Source organism: Cervus elaphus, chromosome X (assembly GCF_910594005.1).
Source record: "Cervus elaphus chromosome X, mCerEla1.1, whole genome shotgun sequence".
NCBI lineage: Eukaryota > Metazoa > Chordata > Mammalia > Artiodactyla > Cervidae > Cervus > Cervus elaphus.
The window spans coordinates 33,366,928-33,392,782 of NC_057848.1; the positions used below are offsets into that span (position 1 = coordinate 33,366,928).

Below are 25,855 nucleotides of genomic sequence, written 5' to 3' on the forward strand. Positions count from 1 at the left end.
TGGGAATTAGTTCTGGAAGAAAGGTAAGCAAGCTCAGAGAGAGATTTTTAACTGTCTACAGCTCCCTGAGGGCTGTCATAAAATTATGAAACATACTCATTTTAATATAAAAAAATAAACATATGTCATTAAGCACTTTTAGGAGAGGAGGGATATGTTATAAAACCAATGCTTGAGTATTACAATTCTCACAATGTCAAAAATCATACATAGAAGAAATAGGCAAAGCTTAAACACTGGTATAATTTTCTCATTTTAAAAACTGGAATAAGAACAAACCCATAATTCATGGAAATGTTCTGAGAATTGATGATTATGAAGGTTTTTTTTTGGTTGGTATTTTAGTAAGGTCTATCTAGAAGGAACCCAAAATATTCTACATAGACAATATACTTGTGCTTGGCTTACAGTATATAAAAGAAATTGTCAAATAGAACTTAACCTTGAAAATAATCTGTAATTGCACTCCCATCATCTAACCTGCATGTCAAAGCACTGAGATTTCTGAAACTATCAATTCCTTGCTCCAGTTTGAGTCATTTTCTTAATGGCTACCCAGGAAATGTTTTAACATCTTAACTTAAAAAATCCAGTTGCATTAATACTAACCAATGTCAATAGTATACAAAATCTCTGTCCCTCCCCTTTTCCATTAAGCTATTATGTCATTCAAATTACTTCTTTATACATGATAAGCACATTAACATTTTTAGAATTACTGCTTTATGCAGTTCTTTTAAATCAAACAGGAGAACGATTACAAAAATAACTTTACACTGACTTTTATGCTTATCTATGTAGTTACCTTTACCAATACTGTTTTTTTAATAAGCATTCAACTTACTATCTAGTGCCCTTTCAGTTCAGCCTGAAGGACTCCCTTTGGTATTTCTTGAAGAGCAGACCTATGCCAACAAATTCTGTTTCTGTTTATTTTTCCTTCATTTTCCTAATTTTTCCTTCATTTATGTTGGATAGTTTTGCTAGATACAGTATTCTTGGTTGAAAATCCATTTTTTCAGCACTTTAAATAACTTGATGCCACTCCCTTCTGGCCACCATGGTTTCTGATGATAAATCAGCTAATTAATCTTACTAATTGTCTGAGGAGGCCTTACAAATAGCTGAAAAAAGAAGAGAAGCTAAAGGCAAAGGAGAAAAGGAAAGATATACCCACCTGAATGCAGAGTTCCAAAGAATAGAAAGACATAAGAAAGGCTTCTTCGGTGATCAATGCAAAGAAATAGAGGAAAAATATAGCATAGGAAAGACTAGAGATCTCTTCAAGATAATTAGAGATAACAAGGGAACATTTCATGCAAAGATGGGCACAATTAAGGACAGAAAATGTATGGACCTAACAGAAGCAGAAGATATTAAGAAGCGGTGGCAAGAACACACAGAAGAACTGTACAAAAAACATCTTCACGACCCAGATAACCACGATGGTGTGATCACTCACCTGGAGCCAGACATCCTGGAATGTGAAGTCAAGTGGGCCTTAGGAAGCATCACGATGAACAAAGCTAGTGGAGGTGATGGAATTCCAGTTGAGCTATTTCAAATCCTAAAAGATGATGCTGTGAAAGTGCTGCACTCAATATGCCAGCAAATCTGGAAACTCATCAGTGGCCACAGGACTGGAAAAGGTCAGTTTTCATTCCAGTCCCAAAGAAAGGCAATGCCAAAGAATGTTCAAACTACTGCACAATTGCACCCATTTCACATGTAAGCAAAGTAATGCTCAAAATTCTCTAAACCAGGCTTCAACAGTACGTGAACTGAGAACTTGCAGATATTCAAGCTGGATTTAGAAAAGGCAGAGGAACCAGAGGTCAAATTGCCAACATCTGTTGGATCACAGAAAAAGCAAGAGAGTTCCAGAAAAACATCTATTTCTGCTTTATTGACTACGCCAAAGCCTCTGACTGTGTGGATCACAACAAAATGTGGAAAATTCTTAAAGAGACAGGAGTACTAGATCATCTCAACTGCATCCTGTGAAACCTGTATGAGGTCAAGAAGCAACAGTTAGAACTGGACATGGAACAACGGACTGGTTCCAAATTGGGAAAGGAGTATGTCAAGGCTGTATATTGTCACCGTGCTTATTTAACTTATATGCAGAATATATCATGTGAAATGCCAGGCTGGATGAAGCACAAGATGGAATCAAGATTGCTGGGAGAAATATTAATAACCTCAAATATGCAGAGGACACCACCCTTATGGCGGAAAGTGAAGAGGAATTAAGGAGCCTCTTGATGAAGGTGAAAGAGGAGAGTGAAAAAGCTGGCTTAAAACTCAGCATTCAAAAAACTAAGATCATGGTATCCAGTCCCATCACTTCATGGCAAGTAGCTGGGAAAACAATGGAAACAGTGACAGACATTATTTTCTTGGACTCCAAAATCACTGTAGATGGTGACTGCAGCCATGAATTTAAAAGACACTTGCTGCTTGGAAGAAAAGTTATGACAAACCTAGACAAAGTATTGAAAAGCAGAGACATTACTATGCCAATAAACATTTGTATAGTCAAAGTTATGATTTTTCCAGTAATCATGTGTGGATTTGAGAGTTGGACCATAAAGAAGGCTGAGTACCGAAGAATTGATGCTTTTGAACTGTGGTCTTGGAGATGACTCTTGAGAGTCCCTTGGACTACAAGGAGATCAAACCAGTCAATCCTAAAGGAAATCAGTCCTGAGTATTCATTGGAAGGACTGATGCTGAAGCTGAAGCTCCAATACTTTGGCCATCTGATGGGAAGAGCCAACTCATTAGAAAAGACCCCGATGCTGGGAAAGACTGAAGGCAGGAGGAGAAGGGAATGACACAGGACTAGATGGTTGGATGGGATCACCAACTCAGTGGACATGAGTTTGAGCAAGCTCTGGGAGATGGTGAAGGACATGGAAGCCTGCTGTGCTGCAGTCCATGGGGTTGCAAAGGGTTGGACATGACTGAGCAGCTGAACAATGACAACAATCTTATTGAGGTTCCCTTGTATGTGATAGGTTCCTTACTTCTTGCTGCTTCTAAGATTCTCTCAGTTTCTGTCTTTCAACAATTTAACTATCATGTGTCTAGGTGTGGATCTTTCTGAATTTATCCTACTTTAATTTCATCTCACTTTGAGTTCATTGAGCTTCTTGGATGTTGTACATTAATGTTTTCATCAAATTTGGGAGGTTTCAGCCATTAAATACTCCTTCTGCTCCCCTATTTCTCATTTTGGGACTCCTATTATATGTATGTTGGTACACCTAATGGTGTCTCACAGGCAGCAGCATCTGCTCATTTTTCCCCCCACCCTTTTATTTTTCTCTTTGGGCTTCCCTGATAGCTCAGCTGGTAAAGAATTCGCCTGCAATGCAGGAGACGTGGGTTCGATCCCTGGGTTGGGAATATCCCCTGGAGAAGGGAAAGGCTACCCAGTCTAGTATTCTGGCCTGGAGAATTCCATGAACTGTATAGTCCATAGGGTTGCAAAGAGGCGAACACGACTGAGCGGCTTTCACTTTCACTTTTCTTTTTTTCAAACAGTATAATCTCAATTAATCTATCTTCAAGTTTGCTGACTCTTAATTCTGCCAGCTCATATCTGCTATTGAAACTCTTCAGTACATTTTAAAAATTTCAGTTATTAAAACTTTCAACTACAGATATTCCATATGGCTCTTTTAAAAGTGATTTCTATCTCTTATTGATATTCTTTATTTGACAAGATATTCACAGTTCCCTTTAATTTAGATATGATTTCCTTTGACTATATCTATAGTAGTTCATTTAAAGTTTTGTTTATAAACACATCTGGGCTTCCTCAAGGACAGTTTTTTTTTTTTTCATTTATTTTTATTAGTTGGAGGCTAATTACTCTACAACATTGTAGTGGTTCTTGTCATACACTGACATGAATCAGCCATGGATTTACATGTATTCCCCATCCCGATTCCCCCTCCCACCTCCTTCTCTAGCCGATTCCTCTGGGTCTTCCTAGTGCACCAGGCCGAGCACTTGTCTCATGCATCCAGCCTGGGCTGGTGATCTGTTTCACCCTAGATAATATACGTTTCGATGCTGTTCTCTCAAAACATCCCATCCTCGCCTTCTCCCACAGAGTCCAAAAGTCTGTTCTGTACATCTGTGTCTTTCTGTTTTGCATATAGGGTTATCGTTACCATCTTTCTAAATTCCATATATATGCATTAGTATACTGTATTGGTCTTTATCTTTCTGGCTTACTTCACTCTGTATGATGGGCTCCAGTTTCATCCATCTCATTAGAATTGATTCAAATGAATTCTTTTTAATGGCTGAGTAATATTCCATGGTGTATATGTACCACAGCTTCCTTATCCATTCGTCTGCTGATGGGCATCTAGGTTGCTTTCATGTCCTGGCTATTATAAACAGTGCTGCGATGGACACTGGGGTGCACGTGTCTCTTTCAGATCTGGTTTCCTCAGTGTGTATGCCCAGAAGTGGGATTGCTGGGTCATATGGCAGTTCTAATTCCAGTTTTTTAAGAAATCTCCACACTGTTCTCCAGTTTCTATCAAATGCTATCTCCCTGTATATGTGCCATACATTCCTGTTTCTCTGTTGAAAATTGGACATTTTAAATAATGTAACAACTTTAGAAATCTGATCCCCCCTCCAAGTTTTGTTTTATTGTTATTGCTGCTATTTGTTTGTTTAGTGACATTCCTCGAAGAATTCTGTTGCCTGTATTCCCAGTCTGTGACCACTTGAAGTCTCTGCTCAGTTATTAATAGCGTAGGGGTCAGCTAATAATTGGAAAGAGATTTTTCTAAAATGCCTTGTACCAACAGATATTTCACCCTTTGCAAAGGGACCCCATGCGTGTATTGGGACAGACCTTCAAAGATCTGGCAGTTTACAACTCTGCCTTAGTCTTCATTTTCTGCTTCTGCAGATTTTCAAGGTCAGCCAGAAGCAAGCACACAAAGCTTTCACAGGTTTTTCCTAGGCATGCACCCAGCCCTGCACACGTGTATGGCCTTGTGGGTATCCAGGGATATATCAGAATTTTTTAAAGCTTCCTATCTCATCTCTAGATCCTTCTTTTGAATTTTTTGACCAGCCCCTTCTTTGTGCCTCCTGGTATCACTACCTCAGGCAGATGCAATGTTAAACAATTCCCCTGAATGTTATTTAAAAAATGCCCTGAGGATAAGACTTTTCCACTGAGAAAGGATGAGTCAGGTCAAGTCAAGACAAGCCTTGTTAAAAAAAAAAAAGACAAGCCTTGTGAATGGGGCCTTTCCATGGAGCTGCCAGATGGGTCAAATAGCTATAGTTCTATGGGAATAGGGATATTAGAGCAAGTTAACACACAACAAAGTTTACTATTCTTGCTGAAAATCAGCTGTTTTTAATGAATAAATAAATACTCTTCAGGTTGTTATAAGCCTCTGGTTAATTTCCAGAATTCCAAAACAAGTTGATTTTGAAAACTTTTGCCAGTGTTCATGCTGCTTTTTCATACGAGTAGATTTTCTGAGGTCCTTACTCCAATATTCCGAAATCCATTCTTTGAGTTTGAAAATCTTTCTGGAACTGGCGTTTCCCCCAAAGATTGTAACTTTCAGCTCCTAAAAGGCTCAGCAAAGCATATGGTATCCCTAGTGATATCTACACGTACATTTCTAGGTTAAAGTATTCATGAACACCTATAAAATTAGAAGAGAGAAAATATGATCAACCTAAATTTACATTCCATTTTACCTTTGGAAACTACAAGGAAATATGTTTTTTGGTAACAGACATGAAAAAAAGCATTTAGTCTTATCAACATTTGGCTACACTTACGTATTTTTAAAATACTGCTTCTTTTTAAGGATTCACAAACTTTAATTTTACATTATAGAACATGAGAGACTGACTTATCCAAGTCATGGTAAGACTAAAGGCAGAGCATCTAATTCAATGCCTAGAGTCATAACAGATGAAAGTTTACTAAGAAAAGGTCTCAATGTATCTCTTACATGAAATGAGGAAGACAGTAATTATAAGCTCTAAGTCTTGACTTTTACAAAGAATCATAAATATTTTAAAAACCCATTTTAATAGAATGTTTGCTATTTCATCATGTACAACTGACTATGTATTATAATGTTAGCAAACCAAATTACAAGTAATCTAAGTGTCTGACAACAGTGGTAGCATTGCAGTGCTGTGCTTAGTTGCTCAGTCGTGTCCAACTCTTTGCAACCCACTGGACTGTAGCCCTCCAGGCTCCTCTGTCCATGGGATTCTCCAGGCAAGAATACTGGAGTGGGTTGCCCATGCCCTCCTCCAGGGGATCTTCCCAACCCAGAGATCAAACCCATGTCTCCCACATTGCAGGTGGAGTCTTTACTGTCTGAGCCACCAAGGAAGCCCAAGAATACTAGAATGGGTAGCCTATCTCTTTTCCAGCAGATCTTCCGGACCCAGGAATCAAACTAGGGTCTCCTGCATTGCAGGCGGATTCTTTACCAGCTGAGGTACCCAGGATGCCCAATGGTAGCATTATCCTTATACAAAATTGTTATTGTTTAGTTGCTAAGTCATGTCTAACTCTTTTGCGACTCCATGGACCCCGTGCCAGGCTCCTTTGTCCATGGGCTTCCCTGGTGGCTCAGACAGAGTCAGACAAGAATCTGCCTGCAATTTAAGAGACCCAAGTTCAATTCCTGTGTTGGGAAGATCCCCTGGAGAACAGAATGGCTACCCACTCTAGTATTCTTGCCTGGAGAATTCTACAGTGGGTTATAGTCTATGGGGTCACAGAGTCGGACACAACTAAGTGACACAATACTAAATTAGAAAATGTCAAACAGATTATAAGTGGTTCTTCATTTGGAGAGTTCTGGGGGTCCTGAATGAGTTTAGTTGCATGTATGATATGACAACAACCTGCACATACCTTGTGTGCATATGTTGTGGGGGGTATGGTGTAGAAAATTAGAATGAACACAAAGCTTTCCACATAACTTCCTTGCCCCTCTTAAAGTAGCACCCAGAACTGTACATGGGAATTTGGGTTTGAGGGTCATGCTGCAAGGGCAGAGAGTCACACTGCTGAAAGAAAAATGTTGAGTATCACTGACAATTTCTGAAACACAGTAAGAGTGACTGCAAGTTATTAAAATCTTCTCCAAGAAAAGCAACTTAAGTTGACCAAATCCTCAATATAGAGGAATTCACTCATAAAAAGCAACAATGATAAGTAGTCTCAGTGCTATTTATGATGTTACTGTTCAGTTTCACTGTTCTAGTCTATACATATTTTTATAAACCATCATGAACATGTGACAAAGGTATATAACATGGTAAGTTTTCACCATGTATCTTCAGAATTCATGGACTTAGAATCCGCAACTTTAGGAATTTATGAGCAACCATTATAGTCACGGATTAAATAATTTTTCATTTTGCCAACACATTAAAGAGTTTGAATCTTGCGTACTTTAAGGCTAGTATGTGTGAATGAGTTGCTAAGTTAGTAAGTCTATCCCATCATCCAATTATGCTTTGGATGTTTTCTTTGCATTGTAAACTACAAAATAAATCAGGAAGTTATTAAAAAATTGTTTTTTAAAAAAATGGCCCCCAAAATAAAGCAAATTTCTACTGCTGATGATTAATGTAAGGAAATGGTTTAAGAGTCATAAAGCAGTGTTGGTTGTTAGCCAGAAGATATTAATCTGGATAAGTTAAAGACTAATGTCTTCAATTCAGCTTTGACTCAGATCTATGACATAAACAAGTCTGCCATAAAACATTTTATGAGGGAAATTACATGCTAAAATATTATTTGTGCTTTCAGGATAATTCATAATCCCTTGGGTCAGGCTTCTTCAAATCTGCCTCTCTTCATCTAAATTATATTAATGTGAGAACAGAAACATCAAGAATTTTCATAAAACAAATAAAGGTATCCTTTGGTTCATCAAAGGTAGGATATTCAGTGTGTTTCCTGACCCTCCCAAAATACATTCTTAGGCAACAGATTAAACACTCCTGACTGCAGAAATATTAGGAAAGAAAGACACGTTTATTTAAACATATGGAAACCTAGAGTGTAAAACAAAACAGTAGAAAAAATAAGTAAACAGTACCAAATAGCCTTCCAAGCACTCCAATCTTTTTTTAAATTTTCATATTGATTTCTTAAAAATTTTTACTGGAGTACAGTTGCTTTATAACGCAGTATTAGTTTCTACTGTATAGCAAAGTGATTCTGCTATTTGTGTACATTCATCGCCTCTCTTTTGGATTTCCCTCTAGTTGAGGTCACCACAGAGCACTGAGCAGAGCCCCCTGATGCGCAGCTGGGCTGTCATCAGTGACCTGGTTATACACAGTGTCAGGAGTGCACATGTGTCAGTCTCAGCCTCCCAATTCAGCCCATCCAGTACTTTCCCCCTTACTCCAGTCTCCTATGAGAATGGAGTCATCAAGTCAAAGATAAGCAGGTGACTAAAGTCTGTGCCATAACTCCTTGAGAACCATAAATACACGTTCTTACCCTCCTGCGTACAGCTACATGTAGCCAGGTCAGTCCCCAAATAACAAACAATATCAAATAAATCCACAAAGATCTTATGGTGTCAGTTATACACATAGAGAAAAAGATACCCACTTTAAGGTAAAGCACAGGAAGGAGCACAGTGGAATATCTCACTTATTCTCTGCTTTTAAATTGCCTAGAAAACCTAGAAATCTTTGAGATCTAGCACTGCTCGGAATTCATCAGTCCACTTAAACAATGTTTAAGTACTCCTTCAGACATTAAATCCAGTTTGAAAAAGCCTGAAAGTCATAAATTCACAATCTATCTACCACCATTACTCCACCACCTCCCCAAACTGCAAAACTAGCAAGACCAGCAAATAGCTTTCTAGATAATGCAAAGTGGTTCAACACTGCTAGGATTTAAGTGGTCAAAATTCTATTATGCAGTTGCTTCCAAGCCTTCAGATATTCAAGACTACTACTTTCAAAAATGATGAAGCTCTAGAGAAAAACTATGTTGAGGAAGGGGAAGAGAAGGATCTTCCTGGATTTGGGCTTCAATTTTGGGGTAGGAAAGACTGAGAATTAAAAGCATTCAGATAAATACAACAATTCTGAGAACAAGAAAGCACCACTGACCCTGCTGGGTTGGTGCAGGTTATTTAAGTTAATAAAGGGTTAATGAATGGTTATTATGGGATGGCAAATAATTATAACTCTCATGAAAAAGTGAAAGAAAGCTTCAAGACTTAAAACACTCCTTTTCTGTAAAAACTAACCTGAATTTCTCTAGGTTGAACTGAATAAAATACAGCAAAGGCTCACTTTAAAATTGGATTTGCTTGTTCTCTTGCCACATCAAAATGGAGCCTTGGTTGTGTTCTACACCATGGAGGCCACTGCCTATTTAACATGCCTATTGTTTGAAGCCTGTGAAAAACGAAATTGGCATCTAAGTGGTTCAGCCCTGTATAAACAAAATTACCTCTCCTCCCCCTGACAAGGAAGGGCCTGCACCTTTGTTAATAAAGATTTAAGCATACTAAGGGTGATCAAGGACCACCCTTGTGTGATCTGTCCAACAAAATCACTGGATTCCATTTGGCCTCCTACCCTACTGTGTGGCAGGGATCTGTGATCACCTGCATAGGCCAAAATCCATTCTTTTTCAAAAACATTTCACTACCACTATTTTCTTCACATCTGGTGTTTCTTCACTTCGCTATAGTAATAGATAATTCAAGTTACAGATTATTCATTAATTCAAGGCTATGACATAAGGGAGAGCTCATTTACTTATAAACATAAACTGACTACATAGAGAACACTGTTCATGAGCATTGTGCTCATGTATTTTTTTTTCCTTTATTTCCTGAGTATGCTGGCACAATGTTCATGTTTATGTGGCTAAAACCTGTCAGAGACAGTCTCATAGTTTCAAAATAATTTCCTTATATTCTGAATATATTCTCAAGAATAAAAAAAAGTGAGTTACTAAAATAAAATTTTACAGTGATCACTGAAGAAGAATTTGGGGGTTCTAAACCTGTAACTTAGTGCAATTAAAGACAAATTATCAAGAAAAGACTGAGAATTTTGCTCTTTTGTCTTCAAAGGGCAATTGTTCAGCATAAAATAAAAATATGCTGTTCTATTATAATTCAGGAAACTATTTTAGAACTGTGTTTCTAAATAATACTATAAAACCTTCAGTGATTTTGCTTATATAGTTTGTGCTTCAACAGTTGTAGCATTCTTGAGTAGGGCATGTTAAGAACCATAAGGAATACACCCACTAGACTAATCTAAAGCTAACTTAACAAATGACATCATTCAATAGTTAGTACACAATCCCCCTATAATTATAACTCCCAGTACCTACCTTATGAGGGTTACATTTGCAATATCCAAGTTAAAATTTCTTCATTAATTTAGGGAGAAAGAAAATGGCTTACAGTCATTTAATTCCATAATAATTAGTTTATTTTTTCAATTATATAATATTTGTGGCTATTCAGTTTTCCCAGCTTCATGTTTGAGACACTGAAGTTTGGAAGAAAAAAAGAACACTGAACATAAAAGACACTCGGGCAAAGGATGATAACTATTGTTAATCTAACTGACTTATGCTGAATGTCTATTGATGAATGAAAGCACTTTGTGTACACAGCAGACTCCTACTTGTGTTATTTCCTAGTCTCTTGTCCAGGCTTCACGACATTCAAGACATTAAAGAAGCTGCTGAGGCATAATTAACTGAACAAAAGGGAAACTTTACCAAGAAAGAGGCAATTCACAAGCCATTAATAGTTTAAAATTGTCAACTGGCAGACTTTCATTTCCAAATGCTTGAATTATAGCAACAGTACCCTGATGCATCTCCTTTCTTGCTAGGATCTCCCCCACTTCAATCTACCTTTGCGGCATCCATTGACTACTGTCTAGTGCTCATTCTGACCTCTGTATCTTTAAATTGATTCTCTGTCTAGAATGCTTGATCTATCTACGAAAAAGGTCTACCCAGCCTGGACGCTACTTTGTCCACGAAGCCCTCCTACATAACCCCAGCTCACATTCATTTTTGTCCAAACTCCTCCAGACCTCATTGTTTCCATCATTCATTTGGCCATTAAGTCATATGTGACTTCATTATTTGTTTCCTGAATCTTGTCTCCTCAATATGACTGCAAGCCTTTTAAAGGCGGGAAGTATGGCTTATGCCTGTTTTATAGATCACTCACCCACACCGAAAAAGGAGGCTACCACAGTGTTCCGCCCACAACACTTATATCACTTGTTGAATGGAAATATTAGAATTAACCATAATATGAAGAGTAGTACTAGCTTAGAATAAGAGCTAAGTTTTGATGTAAAACATACTGTCTTAAGATAATGCTGGCAAATAAATCTTGAAGCTTAAACAAATATTCATTTTTAAATGTCTATAAGCAAAGGGATAATCATGGTGAAAATTCCATTTTCTCCTTTAGAAGTGCAAAAGCACCTCTAAATGAAAGAAGCAAGAAACTTCTCCAAAATCCAAATTAATGCATTATAACTCAGTAATGCTATTAAAAACATCTGTACCTCTGCTAATGATAAAGAACCTCATATAGTTGTGTAGACAACAGAGCAAATAAACAACTTTGAAAACCCCTGACTTGACCATATCCATTATTTCACAGATGCTGTTACACTTGATCTTAGCCAAAAGGCCGAGAAGTGATTCACAGATGCTATTAACACATTAAGAAGTGAGCTTTCCGTTAGAAACAAGTGTGTACATTATAAGATGCCATTTCAAGAAGTGCTTAACTAGTTTATACACAAACATATGGACTGAAATGCCTTACTTATCCTATGAAGCAAGATGTCTTCCAATTTACAGTCTCTCTAGAAAACACATTTTCTAAGAAACATCAGGATTAACTGTCAAAACTAATGTTCTTCAATGCCTTGGTCCCACCCTCCACCTTTAAAAGTGGGTGAACAAAGGCCAAACTCCTACCTGTCACAGATGTTTCCTTATATTATTATTAGCAAATTCATTAGAAAGCCCTAAAAAAATAGAAGATGAGATAATAACCCAAGAGGAAAGCTAGAAAATCAAGCTCTGTTTGAATACAGGGAGTCAGTATTTGTTCTTGTTCAGTCGCTCAGTCATGGCCGACTCTCTGTGACCCCATGGACTGCAGCATGCCAGGCTTCCCTGTCCTTCACCATCTCCTGGAGTTTGCTCAAACTCATGTCAATTGATTCAGTGAAGCCATCCAACCATCTCATCTTCTGTTGTCCCCTTCTTCTCCTGCCTTCAATCTTTCCCAGCATCAGGGTCTTTTCTAGTCAATCAGCTCTTCCCATCAGGTGGCCAAAGTACTGGAGCTTCAGCATCAGTCCTTCCAATGAATATTCATGACTGATTTCCTTTCAGATAGATTGGTTGGATCTCCTTGCAGTCCAAGGGACTCTCAAGAGTCTTCTCCAACGCCACAGTTCAAGAGCATCAATTCTTCAGCATTCAGCCTTCTTTACAGTCCAACTCTCATAATCGTACACGACTGCTGGAAAAACCATAGCTTTGACTAGACGGACCTTTGTTGGCAAAGTAACATCTCTGCTTTTTAATACGCTGTTTAGGTTTGTCATATCTTTCTTCCGAGGAGCAAGCATCTTTCAATTTCATGGCTACAGTCACCACCTGCAGTGATTTTGGAGTCCAAGAAAATAAAGCTTCTCACTGTTTCCTTTGTATCCCCATCTATTTGCCATGAAGTGATGGGACCAGATGCCATGATCTTAGTTTCTTGAATGTTCAGTTTTAAGCTAGCTTTTGCACTCTCCTCTTTCACCTTCATCAAGAGGCTCTTCAGTTCTTCGCTTTCTGCCATTAGGGTGGTATCATCTGCATATCTGAGGTTATTGATATTTCTTCCAGCAATCTTGGTTCCAGATTGTGCTTCATCCAGCCAGGCATTTCGCATGATGTACTCTGCATATAAGTAAAATAAACCGGGCGACAATATACAGCCTTGACGTACTCCTTTCCCAATTTGAAACCAGTCCGTTGTTCCATGTCCAATTCTAACTGTCGCTTCTTGACCAGAATACATGTTTCTTGGGAGGCAGGTAAGGTGATCTGGGAGTCCCATCTCTTTAAGAATTTTCCACACTTTGTTGTGATCCACACAGTCAAAGGCTTTGGCATAGTCAATGAAGCAGAAGTAGACGTTTTTCTGGAATTCTCTTGCTTTTGCTATGATCCAACAGATGTTGGCAATTTAATCTCTGGTTCCTCTGCCTTTTTTAAATCCAGCTTGAACATATGGAAGTTCTCAGTTCACGTACTGCTGAAGCCTGGCTTGGAGAATTTTGAGCATTACTTTGCTCGTATGTGAAGTCAGTGCAATTGTGCATCAGTTTGAACATTCTTTGGCATTGCCCTTCTTTGGGACTGGAATGAAAACTGACCTTTTCCAGTCCTGTGGCCACTGATGAGTTTTCCAAATATGCTGGCATATTGAGTGCAGCACTTTAACAGCATCATCTTTTAGGATTTGAAATAGCTCAGCTGGAATTTCATCACTTCCACTAGCTTTGTTCATAGTGATGCTTCCTAAGGCCCACGTGACTTCGCATTCCAAGGCTCTAGGTGAATGATCCCACCATCGTGGTTATCTGGGTCATTAAGATCTGTTTTGTATAGTTCTTCTGTGTACTAGTAAAAGAAATGATAAATGCCAGGTCAAATACTAACTGAAATGCTACTAGCTTGAAATTTAACTTTTCTTAAATGGTTGTTTCTGCCTATAATGGCTTGAATCTAATTTATTCATAATTTTCAATAAGTGTGGAAAAATAAATACCTCAAAGCCTAAATTAGGCTCTCCTGCATATAGGCTTCATGCATCTCTAATATGGGTTGGTAAGATGACATTTTAAAAGATTCCAACATTCCTATGAAAACTTAGTTGCTTGAGGTAGAGACACTAATACATACCTTCAAAAATGAGCTAAACGTGGCACTTATAGTTAACAGTACTATACACTTTAAAATGTGTTGATAGGATCAATCACATGTGATGTGTTTTTTACAACAATAAAAAATACTTGCTAAAATTGATATACACCTATATGATAGAAGAGGAAGTCATTAACCAAAAACAGCTGGTGCTCCGGTTATCTCTGAGAATGTAATATACAAACTAAACCGACCATAGTGGGTCCTGTTAAGAGACAGTGGAGACAAGGTACAGTGAGCTGAGCATGCTCAGTAGGATGCCTTCATATGACTGCATTCTGCATTCAGAAATTACAGCTGGGTCTCTGCTTTCATAGTATCTGTTCCATAATCTTTGTGATGGAGAATATCTGTGAGCAAGCTATATAAAAGAAACTTCCTACATCTAAGGAGAGGCTATTAATACCTAAATACATGGGCCTAAAAATAAAGACACATCTGAATACCTGAGGATTTATAACTATGCTCATTGACACATCAAGAAAAAAAAAAAGGATTAATGACCAGAGAGCGGCTACATTTATCCACTTGGGCTATACTTAAGCAAAGAGTCGGACACAACTGAGCAACTAAACAAAATACTTAAGCTACTTGTCCCATGGCTCCCAAACTCACCCAGAGGCCTCAATCTGAGGACACAATGTGAATGATTTTCAATGTGGTCTCTAAGGAGCACTCAGGGGGACCCATACACAAATTCTCTTATGTTGTTAAACGTCATGCTGTGCCATCTGTAGCTGGTAGCCATCATTTCTTTCTAACCAGAGTGCCACAACCCTTGGTCCTAAAGGAGGAATACCTAGGTTTGTATCATGTAAAATACACCTCTTGTAGCAGCCCTGCTCCAGACTTGGCACTCGGTCCCTTTATCTGCCCTGAATCCAGGTGTCACCTCATTTAACAACAATCTTATTTTCTCCTTCCCTGATTCCCACATGCCCTCTACTCCTGCCTCCAGCTCTATGTGACTCTCTTTCTCCACAGAGCCATGCTTTCAGTGTGAAAGGGTGATTTCTGCAAAACAACTTGCTGAACAGGGCAATGGTTAGGGGAGTTCGTGGAGTGAAATATACCACAAACCACATATCACCTCATTAGTGTCAGAGAAATAGAAAGCAGTATCATTCCCATTTGTTCTTATGGCGGGGCGGGGGGGTGTTGAATTGACAAGGGTGTGGGGCAGATGGATCCACAAATTGAACAAAAATTTTTAATCACTGACTGCCTGGCCCCCTACTCCTACCATCAAAGAGCTATTTCACAAAATCAAATACCTGGCCAAGCTATTGGGAAGATTTTGTTCTTAATACAAAAGAAGCATGAGAGTTTGTTTTAATCATGGGGAACTTGACAAAATGCATTGAAAGCAATAATCTAACGAGGAAAAAAGGCCAGAAGACTTCATGAAATTCTTCTTTAGTGAATAAATCAGCAACACTGTCTTCCACTTACCATCTTTTTTTTTTAAAAAAGTGAAAAAAGCACCCATCATCTAAACACTTACCTCACTGCTGTTCAAAATCAGGACGCAGAGGGTATTTGTCTTACTACAATAAGGTTTGCGCTTGAAGTCTAAGTTTTACCAGTTATATAACTTATTTGCACCCCAAACTACTTACACTTAACCATGTGATTTTTAGGCTACACAAACAATACTAATGTCACAAAGAAGAAGCCCATCAATGTGACTAGCAGGGGAGCATTTCTTTGAGGCAGACACAGTGTGGTGGCCTTCAGGCTGACAACACCAAAACTGATTTTTCATAAATTCCATACCATGAGAATGACTCAAAGATCCACCAGTGCCTGAAGCAAAGCTGAGAATCTGGTGTCATCACCTTGTAGCAATCTAAGATCTCAATATAAGATATGTTACTAGAATTGTGTGTAATATGCTTACAGAAAGTATATGGAATGGCAAGCCAAGCTACATAGGCAGTTAGGTCAATCTCACTACTTTCCATTACTAGAGAGCTGGTCAGCATCTTCCGGCAGGATATTGCATAATACAGTCAACTGTGCTCTCCCAGCATTGCATGTGGCTTTGGGTCACAGTGTGGATTATCTGTAAAATGAAACAGATAGGGGAAAGGCAAGAATCATCAAGACTATCACAGACCTTATTTAAAAACTAGAATTAGTAGGCCTGTACTCAAGCAGGACTTTTCACATTTGCCCATCCACTGAAGATTGCAAAGATCACAAAGCAATATGGCTTATCCTTTCCATTGATAATAACTCTCTTTGATCAATGAGCAAGGATGCAAAACAGATCCAGTTTGATTCTTTACTTTCTAAGCTTGAGGACAGAGGACCTAGAATCTAGTACCAGATAGTACTTTCTATCCTTCAGAAATTTCCTTTCATCCAAGACCTGAAACTAGAAGTTCCTGAGATGGTCCTCCACAAGGCTCTATTTTGTTGAAAGCTATGCTATGATATACATATAAGGAAATTAAAAAAAAATCACTAACTGCTTTCAAACTGATAAGGCTGAAGACTGAGAAAATATATAAACATACAGTAGGGAAACCCAACATTCTGTCAGTATTTTCACTAACAAGACAAAGCTGAAAACTATCACTGATCTCTACCCATTTCAGCAGCTCAAAGCTGCAGAGGGGGAGAAAGGGAGGTTGGAGAGATCCCAAGAGACCAACTAAATCATCACAATAGCTCTTTGCTGCTCTGTGGCTGTTAATTAAAAAAGAAATGACATTTGATAACTGCCAACACCTGAAATATACATATTAAAAATCTGATTTCACCTGACCAATTATTTATTTCTAGAAGACTCCTGAGAGTCCCTTGGACTGCAAGGAGATCAAACCAGTCAATCCTAAAGGAAATCAGTCCTGAATATTCATTGGAAGGACTGATGCTGAAGCTGAAGCTCCAATACTTTGGCCACCTGATGCAAAGAGTTGACTCACTGGAAAATATCCTGATGCTGGGAAAGATTGAAGGCAGGAGGAGAAGGGGACGAAAGAGGATGAGATGGTTGGATGGCATCACCGACTCAATAGACATGAGTCTGAGCAAGCTCCAGGAGTTGGTGATCAACAGGGAAGCCTGGCATGCTGCAGTCCGCGGGGTCACAAGGAGTCGGACACGACTGAGCAACTGAACTGATCCCCTCCCCCACCATGTTTTTTAGTGGCACCACCATTCTCCTGGTTCCTCAGACTTATGAACTCTGAATTATGTTCCAAGCCTCTCTTACATTCACCTGCCCCAGCAATGGGAATCTGGTAGATTTCCACCCATAATGCCTCTTTACTCACATGCAATCGCCTCATTTCAGGTCCTTGTCCAAAAGCTATCTCAGCTATCTTCATACTTGATCCAAATTCAATCAAACCAACATGTCTTCTACTCCTTTCTCTCACATTAGATACAGTTGGGAATAGGTGAAAGGTGGAAGGAAGGTCCTTACACTTGAGATCAAATTTCACAGCAATTCCAACAGAGCTGTTCAACAAACTTTTCCTGAGCACAAGAATAGCTAGGCACAGAGCCAAGAAAAGAAGAGGCAATGATGGAAGCCAAAAAACAGGTGAGCTGCTATCTTTCCACTCCTACACAAAACCTGGCCCTAGAGTGCGAGTCCCTGCATGATAACTCCTTCCACTTCTTGATTTTCCAACCTTCCTAGATTCTCGAACTATGTCCCTGGGGTCCATTCCTTGTGCCCTCATCACCTTAAGTCTCACTGTTCTCTCTTACCTTTATGCTCCTCTTCCAATTCATCCTACATTCTAGAGGACTCATCTATAAATTCTGTTCCCTTCCTAATATGAAAAACTATAATCAGATCCAATATTTCTTATGCAGCATTCTCAGAGGGTTCCCAAGCCAAAAGGCTACTTTCCATTTCCTTGAAGTTTTATGATCTTAAGAGACCAGAGCAAGGGGAGTGGTATGGCAAATGCTGAGTGTTTAAGTTGCTGACTGAAGACAGCTGCTGGGAATCCCCAAGTGCTGTGGCAAGGGGTGTGGTGGTGACAGCAACCGGTTTGAGAACAACCAAGTAAGACTTCTAGATCTACTGTTCACAGGCTCTTACCAATAATCTCTGTGCTTCTGCCGTTTAAAAACTTGGCTCAAAAGTTGTCCTCTCCCAAAAGCCGCCTTCTTGGCCACTCCTTTATCCCATGTCATTATCATGCTTATGCACAGTATTTTTGATGTATCTAATTCACCTATAATCATCTATGTATTGCTCTGTAAGCATGTCAAGTATCATATCTTAAACGACACTGTGAGCTCTGTGAGGATAGAATTATTCTTCTATTTCTCTAGTTTCCAACCACAGAACTCAGCAAAATATATATGCTAATGAGAAAAAAAAAAAAACAGGTTTCTTCCCCCAGTGACATATAATTTCCACTCAGCTATTCAACACTAACATTTTTACAGGTGAGCAAGTTTGAAAGTATGGTACACTAAGAGCTGTAGAAAATACACCCACACTTGATAGAAAAGATGCCACTTATGGTTGGACCAAACATAAAATATGCCCCACCCAACCAACTACATTATTACACCATACTTTTTCCTTTGGGCACTTTTCTTTCTACTACATAAGCTTGTGGCTCATTTTTGCTCTTAGCAACACTGTAACGACAGAAGCTCAACTCTAAATAAGTTTACTGTTGGGAATCTACTCTTCCCACCTACACAACCACTGGCTTCCCACACTGTCTCCAGTGTCCTGTGAGCAACTGCCCAATTACTGATTGTGGAAAGACAGCTTACACACTGAAGGTCCATTCTTGGCAGCCCCTGGGTTTTACTGCTGGTCCTCATGCACTTAGCTTAATTGATTCAGAACAGTATCAAAAAGACATTATTACACAAGTTGGGGGGAAAAAAGACTATTTAAGAAAATTTAAATGTAAAAGCCCTGGTCATTGTGCTGCTTTAAAAAAGGCAAGCATGTGTGACATGGAGAGAACAGAAAAACGCCTATTGAAATAGGGAACTCTGACTAATCTCATTGCACAAGTTTTAGTGTTTCACACATATACATTCTCAAAAAGATGGTCTGTTAATGGGAAGCACAACTGACTTCCAAATTATAATAAACTGCAGTAATAGGACATAGTGTTTTAACACAATTTCAAAAAGTGTACAGTCTTTTAAAGACAACAATGTGGATGTTAGTCTGTTTCTGAGAAACACATACTTAGAGAAAAAAAACAATATATGCTTGGGCTAACAGAGTTTTCTCTTTCTCAGTAGTGGTCTTTCTTCCCAGTGGACTTAGAGATCCTTCTTGGTTGCTATTGACTAACTGGGACCTGAATGCAGCACAAACACAATTCATAAGCAAGAAAAATTATGAGCTAGGTTATCACTCCCTTTGGCCATATGGGGGAGAAGGTAAAATAAGCATCGAGTTTTCCTTTGTAACTAAATATACCTTGCCCTACATACACCTTTATGCATGGATGTAAAAATAATTTTGTAATTTGTATTTCTATATCCTACCACTTCAGTCACTGAAGGTTTTTACCGCATAAATGACAACTGGGGGCATGCCCTGCTTTCTTTTCTGCCATAAGATAGGAAACCAGATTGCCTTCCAATGGAAATAGACCTTGTTGAAAAACAACCCATATAATACCTCCCAAAATGCTCAACAATTTTTCAGACTATTATTTTAAAAGAAGAACTACACATCACGATCATTACACTAGCATAGATAAGGAAATCTGTAATGGCTTAGTAGCATCATCTAGGAGAAACACACACCTTCCAGCTATTCTGGTCAGAAGACTGTTAAGAGACTTAACAGAAATAGTCTGTGCTTAAAATGCTGATTTAATATCATTTTGACCTGAGCTGTATTATCAAATCATCTTTCTTACTAACATGGGATAGGATCGTTTCAGTTCTGATGAAACAAAGTGCCTACCTCTCATCTCCCTATAGCAACCCAATTCCTCCCAAGCACACCGACAAACAGTAATTTGACTACTGTGACAAGACAAGAAAAAGGTAATTGTTCAAACACCTGATGAGGGTCTCTGAAAATCTGCATGTCCAGGAGTGGATTTTTTCAAAAACACCTTTTGTTCCCTGCAATAGGGGAAAACACACTTACTGATGTTTAATAGTAAAGTATCTTTTATGTGCTCTGGTTTATACAAAATGTAGTACTGCATTAACTTCAAAGGTGGTAAGAAGATTAAAATAAAAGGTTCATGGGATGTGACATGCAACACAGTATTAAAGATATAAGACTGAATAATCCCAGTGCCTTAGCAGGATCCTTTTCTGTTTCTTTGTTAATGAGGGAAATTATTAAAATGCAATCCAGCAAGCATAAGTGTGAGTAAAAAGCTTTTAAAATCTTATTACAACATGTTATTTAGTGAGCTAACCATCAAAGCGTTTTTTTACGGGAACAGAAGGGGGCTTTACTTACTAAAATCAATAAAACTCACTTAAAGATATAATATCTGAGCTGCTTTTATTCCTAAAATGTGCTCCTCACATTTAACAATTTCTGGGAAAAAAACACCCTAAAATCATACTGCAGGTTTCCAGGTAAGGGATTCCTCCCCCCAATCTCACCTCGGACTGAAACCATCCCAAGAACCTCAGACTCTTATTATGATCTTGGCAGCATTCGGTCTCCCTGGTGTAAGTTAGAAAGAACATGATAAAGGATATTGGCATGGAAGCAGGAAGTTTTCTATTGGAAGCTGACGTGAAAAGTGCCATTCCCTTACAATTGCTCAAGTACTTTATTCAGGTCTTCACTGCTGTCCGAACCAGTGGGGCTCAACGTGTGGTCCTGGGACCTGTAGCAGCAGCATCACCAGGGAGCTTGGTTGAAATGCAAATTCACGGCCCCACCCCAGACCGACTGAATCAGAAACTCTGGGAATGGGGCCCAACAATTTGTGTTTTAACAAGCACTACAGGAGCTTATGAAGTAAAGTTTGAGAACCACACCTCCCCAAACTTTTCCATGTGCCTAAGAGTCACCTGGGGAAGCCTGTTAAAATGTAGATTCAAATTCGGCAGGTCTGAGATGGGGTATGTGAGCCTACATTTCGAACAAGTTCCAGGTGATGTGTCTGCAGACCACACTGCAAATGTTTTCCCAAACCAGCTGTTTACCAAAAATTACTCAGAAGGCTCATAAAATCCAAGTACCCAGGAACCACCTCACACCAAATTAATCACAATCTCAGGAGAAAGGCCTAGTCGAATACAACATACTGGTCCTCCGCCTCAGCTGCATGTCAAAAAATCACCTGGAGAGATTCTAAAAATCCTGATGCCCAGGCCTTATCCAAGACCAATTAAATCAGAATCTCTGGGGTTGGGACCCAGGCATCTGTCTTTTTAGTAATTCGTCAGTGATTCCAATGTGCAGCCAAAGTTGAGAAGGACAGTTCTGGAGTAGAACCGGCTCAACACCTGGCACAGTGGATCCCTTATAACGTTCCCATCTATAAATCTAAAGCTCTGATTGTGAATCGTAAAATGCACCTAAAGTCATGTTTTCTTTAAATCATGTTTTGAACCTTAGTTCTCTGGGCACATGTGGCTGTACAACTGAGACCAAGGATTCATTCATTCATTCCTCACTCTGAACACAAATGTTACCTGTCCTCCACTGAACAGATTTCCATTCTCCTCCCAAGCCCCAGCTACTGCTCCTTCTTTGTAATGAGGTAGGTAATCAAGGAAACAGCAGCAACAGTGAAGAATCTGTATCCACACAGCCTGTTCCTATAGTGACATCCTCCCCACCAAACCTGAAACTGATAGATCATGGAAATTTCTAATAACCTACTGGAGTGGAAGGGTCACTGATGAAACCGGAAATTCTAAGCCCATAAAAGGCAGATTTCACCAGTGACAGACATTTTGGCAGAAAGGTCCTGGGAAGGGATGAAAACAGTTGCTTTCCCATAGGAGAATGTGCCACCATCGGAAAGCACATCTTCTGGTGGACAGAGACAGGACCTAAACAGCACTGCTCATAACACCATGATACTAATAACTCTGAGGTGGGGGAGCAATGTATCTATTGATGTCTTATGGCCCCCAGCACCAAGCCACACTAACAAGAACACAATGCTATTAAATATGTAAAACAGAAAGAAAATGGGTGCTGGTTACCGAGGCACTGTCAAGTGATTCCAGTTATTTCACGCCCATGATCAAACCCTGCTTTGAAGAAGTTTTCCTAAATTTTTCCATAGTCCACCTCCAAAATGACTTCAAGATAAATGAAAATAAAGATACACTCCTCTTTCCACTTAAGTGAACTTCCATTCTCCCCTTGGTCATGTTCAGTGTCTCTTCTAAATTTGTCTGTTTGGTGGAATACATGACACAGTCAAGGCCTGCTAAATGATAATAGTTATTATTCTTTCACCATTGTTGCAACATATCCACAGTTGTCAAAGGGTGTCTTATTTTTTCTGTTTAATTCCAAGAAAAAGAAATCCAGTGGGTGGGGTATTAGAGAAATAATACTTAACTATGTGTGCAAAGTAGCCACTCTTAAATGACACTTTCAAAAGCAGTTTCTGTATGAGCTGGTCAAGCTCACTTTCCTTTTAAAATTCTTGTTACAGTCATTCAGTTAACCCAAACTCACTTTAAAACGTGTGAAAATAGCACCTCCTGAAAGTGTGTTCGCATATGCTTTGGAGCAATGGAGCGTGAATAGTAAAACAGCCTTTGCCAAACTCATATAACTAAACAGGAGTGAATTTTTGCAGTCCCATGACTTTGCTGAGCCAACCTATGTATCATCCCTGGACTGGCTTTAATACATCATAGACATCCAAGAGAAGGCAGAAAAGTCACAAATAAGTGACTCAACCTAATATTTCATAGACTTTTTTTTACATGGCAGTCTTTTTCAAAATGAATTCTACTTTTTAACCAAAAAGCAAATTGGCTAAGTACAGGTGTGGGTTTAGGATTTAAGCTTCTAGAGTTAAAACTATGAAAGTTATCAAGATATGTAATTTGACCAAGTGTCAGTCTCTATGCTCTTTCACGCATTTCTTATGACCAATGCCCAAAGAGGAACCAGGTCTGAAAGAAAATGCACAGACCACAGAAAAGTGGCAAAAATACAAATGAAATACATTTCAAGTATCAAAGCCAAAGAAAAACAAAACGAATTTACAATTTCCAGGATATTTTATTGCAATTTCCACTTTACATATTAAATGAATATTTTTAGACTAGGCAGAGTGTTTATACTATCCAGTCGCAGTTAATCCCCTAATCTCACAAAATGAAAAGAAGCAGTTTTAAAAGAACATCAATTTAGGTACTTACGGTATGGGGACAAGGGGCACTTGTCTTAACCAGAAAAAGGGTTGATGCTTTTCAGTATAAGTTTCACTGAAATTTTTCTCTATTATTTTTCCCATTGATGCTAAGTACTCATAAGAAAAACAATCACCCTCTTTGTCATTCTGCCCTTCCTTGGGCTTTACATTCCGTCTTGAGCATTTAACTCAAAAAGTCAGTTTACACTCAAGTGTACACATTAAAAAAACAACATGTGCCCCATCTCCCACACATCCAAATGGACAGGGATTAGAATTAACCTGGCTTTTAGCTGTAACAGTGTTATTTTAAACAATTTCAACCACACACTTGAAGGGTAAAATAAAAGTACAAAACCGGGGGAAACCATAGAAATTCCTACACACTTATTGTTTAACTATTTTCCGAATCGTCAAGCCTAACATGGGTTTCTTAAAAGTGAAATCGACACAAAAGCGAGTGCACGCGTAATGTACAAACTGACAGTGGCTCTATGGGGACAGCTCTCTTTGAATGAGCTATTACCCAGACGGTGGAATTAAAAAAAAAAAAAAAAAAGATCTCACTCTTTAAATGTGAGAGAGCCGGCGGTGCGCTTCACTAGAAACACATTTTAATGGGTAAGTTCGGATAAAAATAGGTACTAAGGGAACATGTGTTTTGACAAAAAACCTCCTCCCTCCCCAGGACACAAGAAAACCCGAAGGAAAAAGATGGGTAAGCTCATAGGCTCCGGAGCTAAGTTCCATCACTGGCAGAACAGAAGTTGGATAGTTGCTATTTTTTACGCTGCAATGGGATAGTAACGCTCCATGTGCATGGTACGCGGGGCGGGAACACCGGCGGGACTTTCAGTGGGGGTCAAGGAAACCCAATCCAGGAGAGGTCAACACCGTGAGGGATCCAGAGCTCCCAAACCCGGGAGATGGGGACCCGGGGTGGCGAAGGAGAGCGTCAAAACTCCTCGAAGTTATCTCAAAGAGAAAGCGAACACCTCTGGGAGTCAGCGAGCCATCTCTCGCAGCAGCACCCCTCTCCAAGTGTGGGGCGCTTGCCTCAGAGGGCAGAAAGTGCGGGGTGCCCTTACTCAGGGAGAGTGGCTCCAGGGACTCGGGGCAGCCAGAGGGGCAGGGGCAGCGGCCGGCGGGGAGGCGGACTCGTACTTTGCCTCAACTCTGAGCCCCATCCCGAGCGCAAGGGAGAGGGCGACGGAGGGCACGGTACTCACTAGGGCTCGTTGGTGAACCGGGGGGTCCGGGGCTGCTGGTATCCGTACAGGTGACAGTAGAGCACATCGAAGCAAAAGCAGCACATCTCCGCTGACACCACCATCTTCCGGGAGCCGGGCGATGAGGACGAGGCGGCGGACGACAAGGAGGGCGAGGGAGAGGTGGCGGCGGCCGGGGTAGAAAGTAGGGTCCCCACTCCGCAGCTCGGAGGGGGCGACAGGGAGATGCCCCCGCCGCCGCCGCCGCAGCCCTGGGGGGGAGAGAGGGTACAGCCGCTGCCGCTACCTCCTCCGGCTAGACCTCCTAGCCCGTTGAGCCGCGTACCGGCGCCTCCTAGTCCCAGCTCCCCGGCTCGGCACTGGCTCTCTCCGCTGCAGTGGGAGGAGGAGGAGGCGCCACCACCGCCACCCGAGCCAGAGGGGGGCGAACTGGACAGTTTCTGCTTCTTCACCCCGCAGCAACCCGCCGCCATCTTGGAACAGTCTCCCCCACGCAGCGCTTCCGACCCATAAGTGAGGCGAGCTGGCGGCGGGGGCGAGCACGCTGCGGCCCCGGCCGCCGGGGGCGCGCCAGGGGCTCGCGGGCCACGCGCGCGCGCGCCGCTCCCTGCTCCGGCCGCCCGGCCACGCGGCCAGCCCGCGCGCGCCCCCGCCCCGGCGCGCGCCCCGCGCTTTCGCGGCTCGGCACCTCGCGCTTGTCCCGCCGGCCTCGCGCCTCCTCCTCCTCGGAGTCGAGCCTCAGCCTCGAGCCCGGCGGCCCTCCGAGGAGGAGAGACGGAAAGCCCAGTAGGAAGGAAGAAGAAGAAAGCGGAGAATGGGAGGAAAGGAAGGAAGTGGGCACCCCGGGGACGGAGGAGCGAAAGGGAAACTAATGGGAAGGAAGCGGAGAGAAACAAGAAAGTCCGAAGTAAGTATCCAAGTCCCAAAATACGACTCAGTGACGGGCACTGCAAATAGTGTTAGTGACACCTGAGCCAAATTAAGTGGAACCTGAGCCACCGGCCTCAAATACGCTGGGTTCTGAACTGCCGGAGTGTGATCAAGCAGGTGCTTGGAACTCCACACCTGAGATCGCCGCTTATGAATCAGTCGGGGAACGGGCCATGCTGCAGTGACTCCATTTGAACACGCACATAATCTTTTTTCCAAGATTATGGTAAAAGAGACACACTCTTTCCTTACTGACAGACATTCCAGCCCAATCGACTCTATATATCCCCATGCGTGTCCCTCAACTTTCCTTCCTAGCCCCGTAAAAACCT

At 40.5% G+C, this 25,855-nt stretch overlaps 1 protein-coding gene across 2 annotated transcripts in view; it reads right to left on the reverse strand.

The window, feature by feature from the left end:
* AMMECR1 (AMMECR nuclear protein 1) overlaps positions 1 to 25,232 on the reverse strand; it is a 117,863-nt gene extending 92,631 nt beyond the window's left edge. Inside the window, exon 1 of one of the 2 annotated variants that reach the window (XM_043895254.1) lies at positions 24,594 to 25,232. In XM_043895254.1, the coding sequence (XP_043751189.1) occupies positions 24,594 to 25,066 (473 nt within the window). In that variant the 5' untranslated portion in view covers positions 25,067 to 25,232. The remainder of the gene's footprint in view (positions 1 to 24,593) is intronic. The other variant, XM_043895255.1, reaches the window with a different exon arrangement.
* Between the last annotated feature and the right edge of the window lie 623 nt (positions 25,233 to 25,855).